This window comes from Nilaparvata lugens, chromosome X (assembly GCF_014356525.2).
Source record: "Nilaparvata lugens isolate BPH chromosome X, ASM1435652v1, whole genome shotgun sequence".
NCBI classification, from domain to species: Eukaryota; Metazoa; Arthropoda; class Insecta; order Hemiptera; family Delphacidae; genus Nilaparvata; species Nilaparvata lugens.
Window position 1 is genome coordinate 8665656 of NC_052518.1, and position 13074 is coordinate 8678729.

Sequence of the window (13074 nt, forward strand, 5' to 3'; positions counted from 1 at the left end):
AATAAAATGAAGTGGGTCTCATCCAGGAAATAGTATATAGAATAGCTATAGTTATCCGCAAGGTAAATTCTCAAAAAAGTGCTAATGAAAAAGAAACAATATCTTGTCTGGGAATGAAATACGAAAAAATCTGGTATGGTACACTCACACAACTTTCCTTGCTCATTGAACTATGAGCCTCATTCTTAAACGAGAATAGTTTAGAGGAATAACAAAATAACGATTGGCGGCAACATATTTGAAACTGCGATCAGACTATGTAAATGTATTAAGGTTGATCTATTTTTCCATTATTGAAAGTAAGCTACAATATGGGATCACTTGTTGGGGAGGTATTTATTTCACAAATATCAATACACTTTTAGTTGCACAAAAGAAAATTATCAGAATAATGGCGCGTGTACCTAGAACGGAACATGCAATGGTTTTTTTTAAACAATTTCATATTTTGCCATTAAGAAATATGTCTTTAGACATATTTATATGTCTTTAGAGTTTTAAGAATATTTTTCATTAGAGGAGGAAATGTTCAAAGTAATGCTAGAGTTTACTCTAGTCGTTTGAGATTTCAAAATAAGGTCATTCTGTTGAAGGCTAATGTTGAAGCTTTTCGTAGGTTTTTTACTTTTTGTGCTTTAAAGTTTCCTTTCCATGTGTCCTCTAGTTTAAATTTAAGAATTTTTCTCAAGGAATTGAAATCTTGGTTGTTTTCACTAGAAGATGTTGAATTTCTGTTTAGATAGTATAGTTACTTTTATATTGTATTTTTGATATTATCATATTGCAGTGAATGATACATTTATGAAGGGACAGTTTATCTCTTAGTACTCTTCAACATATTTTTTTCTCTGTATTATAAACATTTATCAAGTTTTTATATAATTTTAGCTAGGCTCTAAGCTACTCTTTCTTTATTTTCAGTGTGATGGTGCCTCAACACGTTTTTTCAAATGAGGTTACCTAACCACTTTATATTATTGTTTTGTAATGTTTTGTGTATTATTTATTATTGTAAATTGTAAAGTGTGTCAATAAATGAAAATGAAAATGACTACTGTATAATAGGTACCTCATGCACGAGAAGGAGTTTACAAAGTCCATTTCTCAAGGATGGGGTGGACCCCAATAGTTTCCAAGGAAAAAGACTCATGCCAGTTGATAGAGCTGATGAATAACTATACTGGGTATGAATTTGAAATGAATCAGTCTAGTCATTTTTGAGAAAATCGTGAAAAACATGGTTTTTTAGTAAATTATCCGCCATTTTTCTCAAGAATATTACGGAGCTCCTGCAATTTTCCCAGAAATGAGACTCATGTCAGTTGATAGGGCTTATGAATAGCTATCCATGGTATAAATTTGAAGAAAATCGTTAAAGCCGTTTTCGAGAAAACCGTGAAAAACATGGTTTTTTAGTAATTATTCGCCATTTTTCCGCCATCTTGAATTGAATTTTATTGAATTTCTTATTGTCGGGTCCTCATGGTATAAGGACCTTAAGTTTAAAATTTCAAGACAATCGGTTAATTAGGAATAGAGTTATCGTGTTCACAGACATACACACATATACACACACACACAGACCAACACCTAAAAATCATGTTTTTGGCTCAGGAGACCTTGAAACGTATAGAAAACTTGAAATTGGGGTACCTTGATTTTTTTTTGGAAAGCAATACTTTCCTTACCTATGGTAGTAGGGGAAGGAAAGTGAAAATGGTGATCCAAGTCTTGTCATGGTGGAATACTCGAAACATTCTAAGTTAAAACAATATCAATATCTTGTATGGATATAATTTTCAAAGCTTGAAACCAAGAATCATATTTACATGTTCAGAGTTTGAAGTTTAGAAGACTTTTCTCTAATCAATGACAACGAGAGATAAAAATCACACCCCCGAGTTTAGGAGTTCAGAAAAGTTTTTGTATCAATGAAGAGAGGAGATGAGCGTTTGGAGGTGAGTATGGTGACTCATTGAGTAAATCGCAGATTTTGAAGCTGATTGGAAAAATAATTGTTGATTAAGTGTCCGACCACTTTTCAATTGACTTTAAAAAAATGATTGAGACACTGTCATTGGTTGTTCCAGATTGAAAATCAAATCAAATATTTAAGAATGAGGTTTCAAATCGACCTCACGATATAAAACAGTATCTACACTAGAAATGATAACTATAGTAATTCAATAAACTAAACAAATCAATTGTACTATTTTTGTAGAGCATACAAAATTCATTGAATCAAGTTCCATCTACCGGACAAATACAATACTACGTACAACTATGGTCAGCAACTCTTCCACCAATCACAAGCGAGTCAATTCGTTCTAGTACACGCCCTTCAATCCTATTGGTCGATGACAAATCATACACTCCATTTTATGGGAGTGAGTTAGCAATCCCAACCAATCAAAAAATTAATATTTCTATAATACTGTAGTATAGTTTAATGGACTCTTAGGACTTGTATTTTCTATAATCTCCTATTCTAATAAGCAGCTGACTTCTATTATTGTTGGTTTGTATTTTAAAATGCAATTCTCCCTGGTTGTGACAATGTTGAGTAGTTTGTTTAATAATATTGTGGTAGCTCATTCTCAAAGTTCGAAATTCATTTCAGGGAAGACAAGTCCCATAACTTTTTCACAATTCGTTTTGAAATCATTGTCAAGGTGTCAAGTTTGTTGACCTTAGAGATGACACGGTGTCGTAACGGAAAATGAGGTGCTTCAAAAATGATAAATAAAAAAGGTCAAGATGAAACGAAGAAGTAAAGCGAATAATTTATCAAGAAACTCGCGCACGCGCGCTGACCAAAAATATGGGCAGCAATTACAAGGTAGCTGTTTGGAAATATTGGCTCAGCAAAGTGATCATCATCCTACCTCGTCAGCGACGAAATCCGATCTCTTGGCGATTCTTCTGTATGTATTCATACATATCGACCTGATGTAGAACTTCACCTTTCATGGAGAGAGAAAGATGCCGAAACAGGTGAGAAGGAGTGATAAAGAAAGAAAGCTGGAGAGTTAAATGTTGGAACCTGTGTAATTATATACTTAAAATAGCTATGGTAGTTCAGTGTTGCCATTAAATTTAATTTCTCTCGATAACTCGTCTATATTTTTCAATTTAAAATTCCCGGTCTTGACCGTTACGAAGGTTGGGCGCTCAGTGGTGCCAACTTTCCAATAAAAAATGTTTCTTCGCTGTTTTTTCATGCCTTTCATTTTTGATACATGATAAATTGTTGCAAACTGTGAAACTTATCTCTTTATATGATCTAATTCAACTTTAAATGAGATGTAGTATATCAGGATGAAACGTTTTCCATCTCGTTCCCAGACTCTTTCAATTTAAAAGCTTAATTTTTCCAATATACCAGTTTATTTCATAAATCTTTACACAATTGATCAACGATTTATGAAATTCATTCATACAGTATTTCAATCTTCAACGTTTACCTTCAACCAAATCGTGTCTATGTTTGTTTCAAGTTCCTCTTAAGAAACTTAAGAGACTCCTAGCCGCTCTAGCCAAGAGACTCGAGCCTAAGCGGCTCCTAAGCCGCTTTTCTTAACGGCTAGAAGTTTAGAGTTAAAGTGAGAAAATACTTGTTAGATGTGTGCTTTCACTCTAGTGAGGAATTCTTTCCGCATTGTTAAATGCACAGAAATAGTAAGAAACTGATGAATGAAGACTTGGAAAACATTGGCAAATCCACATACCCCTCAAATGAAATGAAAGTGTCTACGATCTTCGTAAATTTCTTCAATTTTACCTTTTTAATTTATGTTGATATTGTGGTATAGGCAATATATTTATATCAATATCACAGTAAATAGAGATTTGATTGATCCAGCGTTAGGGTGATATCCGAAACACCATATTAAAATAAAAGAATTGCTCTTGGTACACCCGTTAGAAGGTTAATTTGTGCAAACATAGTGCAGCGGCGAATGTTGCTTCAAGATTGACAGTGTTGAATGTCATGCATGTATTTAAATTGTAGTGCACATAGATCTACCAGAGTGCGTCATCATCCAATGGTCATATGGGACATATATTTGAATCATATATTTATCTCATATTGATCAGGATTTTAGAGTTTTTAAATTAAAAGTTCAATGAACAGTATTTTGTCTTTGAACAATCTTTTGTCATCGACAAAAAGATTGTTTATTTTATTTGTTGTCAAAATTAACTTTAGCTTCTCTTGTTTTTAATAACAATCGTGCGCTTGTGCGATAGATAGAAATAAGTACTTGAGATGTCTTTCATATTTGGCATTGACTGAGTTTATATTGATACCCAAATTTAGCTTTTGGGGCTGAGTTCGTTTTGATAGGACTGTGAGTAAAGTCCGGCTGCTCTGGTGAAAAGGATAGATTTTGCTCTTGTTTTATAATACAGTTTTCCTGTCGCAGTTCGGGCAGTTTAAAGAGAATTGTATTATTGAATAAGACGGGATCTGAACCCATTTCACTAGATCAGTTATTTCGAATTTAAAATAATAATTGACGTCGCGAATATTTATCAGTGTTTGCCAAGCAGGAAAGCATCTTCGGAGAGGTAGGTGTTTTCTTTTATATTTTTCATTACCACAAAAATTGATTCAATGCAGCAAAGCGAGTAGCCCTTTAATATTGTTTTCTTCTAATAAAGTAATCTTGATTGTTTCAAATGTAAATATATGATAATGATTCAATAAATTATATAGTAGATTGTTCACTTTTATCTTTATAACCACCAAAACTATTACATATAGTTTTTTTCCCCAGATACATAATTGGTGGAGGCGCTCTCCATATCTCCCTATCGTGCTTACAACACTCAAAAGCTTGAAGCCGCTCCAGTATGTTTCCACCCTTACTTTACTGGTTAAGGCTACGTTCACTATCTGTCAGTTATGAGCTTTAACTTCCCGTGCTTTAACTCTATCTGTGTTTTTACTTCCCAAGCTTCAAATTCATCTGAGCTTTTACTTCCTGAGCTTCAGTTTTAACTGAGCTTTAACTTTACCTAGTTAGAAAATCACTTCCTGGTGAATCAGAAAATACCTTGAGGTCTATTGATTTATTTATGATTTTGAAGCTCTTAAGGGGACTGCTCACTTCAAACTGTGAACGTTGGTTAAATGTGAAGAATTGATGCTATTTATAAGGAATTTTAAAAGATGAAAGTGAATGTCACTGTAGTGAAGTTGGTCTCAAGCAGTCTAGATTTTAATCTAGAAATCAAGTTTATCTTTATCTCTTTTCTGTATAGGGCTACTTGTAATATTAATATAAAAAAATAAAATCTCAAAACCCTTTTTTTAAAATATTTTATCACATTTTATAAATATTTCAAAAAAGGGTACTTAGATTTTTATTTTCTTTATATTCAAGTTTATCCTGATCAAGCTACTGGATATTACTCCAAACTGCTGAATCAACCACTAACTACACTCTATTTGACTTGATTTAAATGTAGTTTGACTTGGTTCAACTATAAATTCCGACTCAGATCCCAACTTTACGGGTATCTGGATTTATTTCGCGCGTCTTCAGAATGCATGGTCTCTTATGGGGAGTGTCTATTTCGTTCGTATAGTTAAACCCATAAGAGACAATGCACCCGGTTAACGAGCTAAAAATTTAGCATGTCCAAGACGGTCGTATACTTGAATACTTGAAGTCTCAAGCCCGTTTGCTCAAAATCCATTTAAATTTTAACCATGATTAATTCCACAAGAACCAATCAGAGAAGGCTTTTTTGAGAAGACGGCTTCTCTGATTGGTTCTCAAGGAATTAATCACGGTTAAAATTTAAACTTTTTTGAAAAGACGGTTTCTCTGATTGGTTCTCGTGGAATTAATCACGGTTAAAATTTAAACGGCTTTTGTGCAACCGGCACTTAGTCTGTATAAGATAGGGAATGCAATTTATTCCAGTTCAGAAGTTGAATCAATTAGAGTATAAAATCTTCGTACATGTTATACGGCTTGATTGATACTGCTCTATTATATTGGAAAATTGCTTACGTAATAATCCACAGTTATTTATGAATGATATTTCAGATGCGTCTAGTAGCCCTATCAAAATATCTGGTTGAGAAATTATGAATGATAGTCTGTGTTGAATTCATGAGTTATAGAAATTATGAATGATAATGTGTGATGAATTCATCTGTGATAGCATAGAGAAACGAAACTATATCGTTTCTTATTCTTACTATGTAGATTCTTACTATATGAAGTAAGAGATTTACTCTGGTGATAGATAGTTACCTCCATAAATGAGAAATTATGAATGATAAGTAGTGATGAATTTATGTGTGATAGTTACCTCCATAAATGATAAATTATGAATGCTAATTAGTGATGAATTTATGTGTGATAGTTACCTCCATAAATGAGAAATTATTAATGATAAGTAGTGATGAATTTAGGTGTTATAGTTACCTCCAGAAATGATAAATTATGAATGACAAGTAGTGATGAATTTATGTGTTATAGTTACCTCCATAAATGAGAAATTATGAATGATAATTAGTGATGAATTTATGTGTGATAGTTACCTCCATAAATGATAAATTATGAATGATAATTATCGATGAATTTATGTGTGATAGTTACCTCCATAAATGGGAAATTATAAATGATAAGTAGTGATGAATTTATGTGTGATAGTTACCTCCATAAATGATAAATATTATGAATGCTAATTTGTGGTGTATTTATGTGTGATAGTTACCTCCATAAATGATAAATTATGAATGATAAGTAGTGATGAATTTATGTGTGATATTTACCTCCATAAAACTGGACATATCATAATGGCAAACAGGGCTAAGATGTCCAGTGCAATTATCCAGGACTGAAACTATAAAACCCTGTCACTGGGCTCTGATGATGATCACTGTTAAGTAGCACTTTTGGTGAGGTCTTCACTACGATGCACGTAACAGACCAGCAGCTTTTGCTCACGACTATCTTCAGATTGTAATGGTCACGAATCATTAACATTTATGTGCCTAGTTATCAATCATTACACATCTGTTAGTCCCAATCTGTAAGTTTGGACAAACATTTAAAACGGGATTTCAGGTGAATCTTTGAGGGTAGTGAGGAATTTTAGAGGGTGGTTAACAACTCGCCGATAATAGTTTCATCCCTTAATCCCAATTATTTCAGATGCATTTTAAATAACCTTAAGCTCACTTTAAATTCTAGTTCAAACTCAAACTAAAATTTCAAAACTGTAGTTTATGCTTATGCTTATTTAAAAGATGCGTACAGATGAACGCGCCGCGAACATGAGCGCCGCGCTTTGACAACGATCAATAATACATTATTGAAAAATCATATTGTCATAATTACTTGTAATATACCTACTCAAACTCACATTAGTGGGATATCCTAATACCTCCATTATTATGAGTGATTCAATCATTCTAATAAAATCAACCGAGATACTTCTCATATCTCTGCTAACACATTATAATCAGTAACGTTTTGAAACGCTTTGACAACGATCAATAATACATTATTGAAAAATCTCAATTCAAATATGTTTAAACTATAGTTTGATATAATGATGTAAAGACGTGTGAGGCTCTTTGAATCTTTGGATCCTTGAATCTGTCCCTAAAGGTGCGTACAGATTTACGAGCCACGAACATGAGCAATTCACTTTTAATCAGCTGATTATATCTGTATTTTTACAGAAACGGTATAAAAAGCTTGGCATCAGTTGATTGAAAGTGAATTGCTCATGTTCGAGGCGCGTAAATCTGTACGCACCTTTAGGGACAGATTCAAGGATCCAAAGATTCAAAGAGCCTCACATGTCTTCACATCATCATATCAAACTATAGTTTAAACATATTTGAATTGAGATTTTTCAATAATGTATTATTGATCGTTGTCAAAGCGTTTCAAAACGTTACTGATATAGTTAACAGAGATATGAGAAGTATCTCGGTTGATTTAATTAGACTGATTGAATCACTCATAATAATGGAGGTATTAGGATATACCACTAATGTGAGTTTGAGTAGGTATATTACAAGTAAGTATGACAATATATATGTAAGACATACAATAAATGATTGAATAAAAAACCCTATTATGTGGCAATTTCAAAGATGAATGTTTGTTTGATTTTTAGCATCAATTTATCAACTACAACTGTACGTATCTACTTATATGAAAATTACAACTATGTCACTCATCACTATAATAATTATATTATAACATTTTTCCAATGAGTTACTATATTTTACATGGATAGATTTGAATATTTGAAGTATGTAACAACAAATTAATATTGAATGTTTCCGTTACGCAATTTTTACCGAGTTTGCTCTTTTTCAGATAGCTTGTGAAGTTTCGGTTTTGAAAGTTGAGTAAAATCAGTTTTAATCAAAATTACGATTAGAAATATTGAAAATTATAGTCTCACGATTCTTCAAAGTCACTTGATTGTTCTGGTGATTGGTATTATTTGTATCTTTTAATTTTCTTTCAGTTTTCAATTTTGCGACTATTTTTGAATGAAATTGAGAATAAATGTTAATGAATAAATCAATTTATTTGATTTCAATGTAATCATTTTTATCAATAAAGTTTTCTTATTAATAGACTATTTATCTTGAGTATTAATTAATGAAATACCAGTCGGTCGTTTTACCAAATACAACACCAATAAAAAAGTACTAATCAAGAATCAAGTTGACATAATCTCCGACAAATAATACGTATTTCTTGGCCTACAAAATGTCTAATTTGAGAAAACAAGTATACATTTACGAAAGGGCTGGACCAGACCAAGCCAAAATTTGGAATGATTTCCTGGTAGGCCTATGCCACAGTTAAAAAAAAACAATTAAAAAATATCCTCAACTATTGTTAAATCAATTACATTGAAATATATTAATATGGAAATAGAAAATCAAATTCAAATTCAAATTCAAATTCAAATCATGAGATGAAACCCTCACATAAGAATACAGTCCACTGTTGTTCAATGCACCAATGCTCATACTGGAAGTATGTGAACTGAACAAGAACAACATAGGCCTACAATACAGTTTTACCACAGGAATTGGACATTTTTGTGCCTTGAAAAAGGGAATTATCATACCATGGTAGAGAGCTTGCAATCGATATCATATACTGTTCATCAAAATCTCTTTATATTGAAAGTATTGGAATATTCTGGAGAATCATGAGGTGGAAATTTAAAAATATAGTAGAAAAGTTAGAGTTTGAGTAGAGTAGAAATAGAGGAGAGTTAGAGTAGAAATAGAGTTGAAAAGTTATTGTTGTATAGTACCATAGAGAAACAATAGCATAAACAATAGCTTATGCTATTGTTTCTCTATGATAGTACGCATCCCATAGCTTTGCCACAGTGACTTTGAACCTGCATATTGGCAAGGTATGGTTCGCGGAGTAATATTCCTACTTTTAGAAAAACATACGCTTCAGAGTACCTAGATCCCTAGATGGAAAAACTCCCTACAGATGTCCGATATTTTTGAACGGGTAGTATTGTAGTCTAGTTGCTCTCCGCTGATAGGCAAAGCAACAGGACGCGGACTTTAGATTTAGGAAATTATTGAACTGATGAACGGGCAATAATCGGGTAGTAATTAAGATTTCAAGATTTGAAACTATGAGAGATTGGTTGTTTGAGAAATTGAATATTTATTTCAATTTCAATACACATCTAATTAAATACAAAATTCATATATATTTTAATCCCTCTAGCTTTTAGCTATTTGAGGGATATTAAAAAAATATGGATTTCAATTGATAGATAGATAAATGTATTTTATTTACACTTAATAACATTACAAGTGATGTGGCGAAGTTGAGGCAATAAGATCCCCCTCTTCCCCTTAACCCACAATTGCTTGGATACATTCCGCGTACTTTGACCAAACCTTTTCGAATTCATTAAATATGATCAAGTTTTCAGTAATCGGATAAAAACACACTTAATTTACAATAGTTAAATTTTGTCTCTGGGCTTGGATGGAACTGAGGGAAGATTTTTGATTAAGTTACTATCAAATTAAAAATTGGATAGAAGTTGATGAGATTTTGAGTAAAGACCAAGTTTCAAAGGTATGGACATAGAGAAACGATAGCATAGATATCTTTTATCTCGCAACCTTTACTGTTATCCCAAGCCGATAGTTCACATAGTTCTTTCCTATGCAGCTGTGTGACGCTGGTAGTCTCTCAAATTGTGCCGTTCATACACTATCACCGCAACAAAACAGTAAAAATTGACAATAATCGACAGTAATCGGCTTGAGATAACAGTAAAAGTTGCGACATCAATTCCCTATACCATGGGATATCTACTTACGCTATTGTTTCTCTATGGTATGGAGGAGCAGAGTAAAGGCACATAGAGAAGATACCTACACATGAACGAATTGAGAATGAAATAGAATGACTTTTTTATTATTTGATGTGGTAAAGTTTGGACAGTAATGTCCACTCTACCTCTCAACCACATGAATACCACGAATATATGGAATAATTCTATTGAGAATAGAATTAAAACTCAACTACGTCTTCATAGAACAATATAATTATAATTTTGTTGAGAATAGGATCAATCGGTAATCAAAATTTGTTTGTTATTTTCCATTTGATAACCTTCTTCAAAGTTCCAGTAATCTGAGCGATCCCAAATTCCCTGTTCTTCGTTATTGGGACTACACTGAAAGTCAATATGATTATCCTCCACAAGCTCCAAAAATATTATTAACAGTTGAACGCCTGCACCGCGCTTAGAATACAGGTCTGAATGATAGTATTGTATCAAATTACGGTTGAGGTGAAATCGGCTTGTCTATTTGACCAAGAATTTCACCCAATTGAATTACGGTGCGAAGTAGCTTAGCGGATATACTCGGAGGAACAAGGGCTATTTTCTATTTCTAAATACATCAACCGGATAAGAATGCATAGATGTTGTGAGTGTATGTGTCTGTCTAGAGTAAATATAGAACAGATCCAACTGAAATTTGTAATAATTGTAACTGTAAACTATGCTGCTAGAAAGTTATTGTTACGTTAATATAGGAATCATTTCAATTCAAAAATAGAGTTGCAGTAATTATCGTATGACAGGAGGATAGACAAGTATGTAACTATTTGTCAATAGGTATCAGAGATATTAATGAGAAAAATGTGATGAACGGTATGCCATACTCATTTTTGAAACATTTCCAATCGTACACTTCTGAACATCTAATTAAATCAATTTACAATATGATAGATGATTACTGGAATACGATGATAATATTTCTGATTGAATTGTTGTATAAATCCAACGTCTGATAAAATTAACTTAGAGAAGTCATTACGAAGGGATATGATACTACATTTTTTGATAAAATACATATACAAATTCAAACTTCTTCCAATAATTAAGCAAATGAAGTGATTTGATGAGAATTATTGTTATTCAAGACAAATTGTCACAAACTATATATTAACTTATCCCTCAAAACTCTAAATTGGGAAAAAATTATTGTCTTAAATCTTATTGGAATGTTTCTTTCTTACGTACAGTGAATTTGAATTGAGATTTTTCAAGAATTAATTATTGATGGGTGTCAAAGCTTTTCAAAAAGTAAATGAGCAAATACTGAGAAGTATTGTAAAGTTTCATGTGATTTGTTTCTTTAGTAGCTATGAAAAATAACTGATGGAGGTAAATTAATACTACTGGGCTTACTGTCCCACATTATTTAGTTTGAAAGTGATTAAACATATTTTTATCTAGAAATGTTTAGATTGCGCTGTTCGAAACTATTGGACATTCGGGGTTTGATTTGTTATTAACCCAACTAAATTTTAGTTTCAGAACATAATGAATTATTGTTATTCAAGACAAATTGTCACAAGCCATTTAATAACTTATCCCTCAAAACTAAAAATTGAAAAAAATTATTGTCTTAAATATTAGTACATTTTTAACAGTTTAGCAATATCATAACAAAACTTGAATGTTTAACACGAACACTTTGCGGCTCCCAGGCTATCAAATAAAAGGAGTGAGCTTCTAACTCCAACGATAATAAAGAATACTGGATAACCTTTTTTACAGCTCTTTGCTCTTAAAAAAATTTGGAACCGCAGAATAATTATAAAATAATAAAGAACTGATAAGCCATTGCAGCATTTATTTGGGATTTTCGTTAAATAATAATTATAAATAAGTTTTTAGTGAGACTGTTTTCAGATTTCAATAGATTAGCAATGGATATCATTGATTAAAGCTCAGAGAATATATTTGAAAATAGATATCTTGTAAGTCTGGTATCAAAAAGTGAATAAGTCTATAAACGCATTGGAATAAGTCCATGGTAGTACTCCAAGCTACTACTTTTACTATACAAATTATGTCTTTATAAGATTAATTGAAGTACATTGATAATTTTTAGAAAAAATTGGTTTTGCTGCAGAATAACTAAAATGTATGGTACTGATAAGTTATTGACTAGTTTAACCTATTAAACTAGTTTATCAAATAACATTTCTATTAGTAAACCCTGTTTAAAATGTTAATAGAGAGAGAAATGTTTATATTATGAGAGAATACGATAGGGAATTAAGCGTTTTTCTATTGATTGGAAATGAATTAATTATAATTTTTTCTATGATTAACATCACCATAAAAAATCAGTATTATCTCTCCAACTAACCAGACACAAACCTAGGCCTAATTTTGACTTCATAGTCAGCAAGGAATGTTGATAGAAAATCACTACTTTGTTATATGCTCAAAGATTTGAATTTAGTTTATTTTGGTGGTGAAAACTGGAGATAATAACAACTGGAGAATTAAGAATTTGAACACAAATACTTTACATGATTGTGAAAAATATCAACAGTTTATTACTATATCTGGTGGTGTACTTGACAGTAAATGTTCCCAAAACCACGATAAGGAGAAAATATATCCGCTGATTTATGTGTTTTATTATTTAATATTTCCGCTGAAAAAAAAAAGTTTTTTGCAGAATAACTAAAATGTATGGTACTTGGTACTGATAAGCCA

The 13074-nt window shown here is 32.0% G+C and overlaps 1 protein-coding gene across 5 annotated transcripts in view; it reads right to left on the reverse strand.

Annotated features, from left to right (window-relative positions):
* LOC111064506 (transcription factor AP-2-epsilon) overlaps positions 1-13074 on the reverse strand; it is a 156702-nt gene that overhangs the window by 70686 nt on the left and 72942 nt on the right. The window contains exon 1 of one of the 5 annotated variants that reach the window (XM_039442354.1): positions 6797-6958. The exons of the other annotated variants lie outside the window; for them this stretch is intronic. Coding sequence (XP_039298288.1) covers positions 6797-6814 — 18 coding nt within the window. The 5' untranslated portion in view covers positions 6815-6958. Of the gene's footprint in view, positions 1-6796; positions 6959-13074 lie in introns of those variants that run through there. 5 annotated transcript variants of the gene reach the window in all.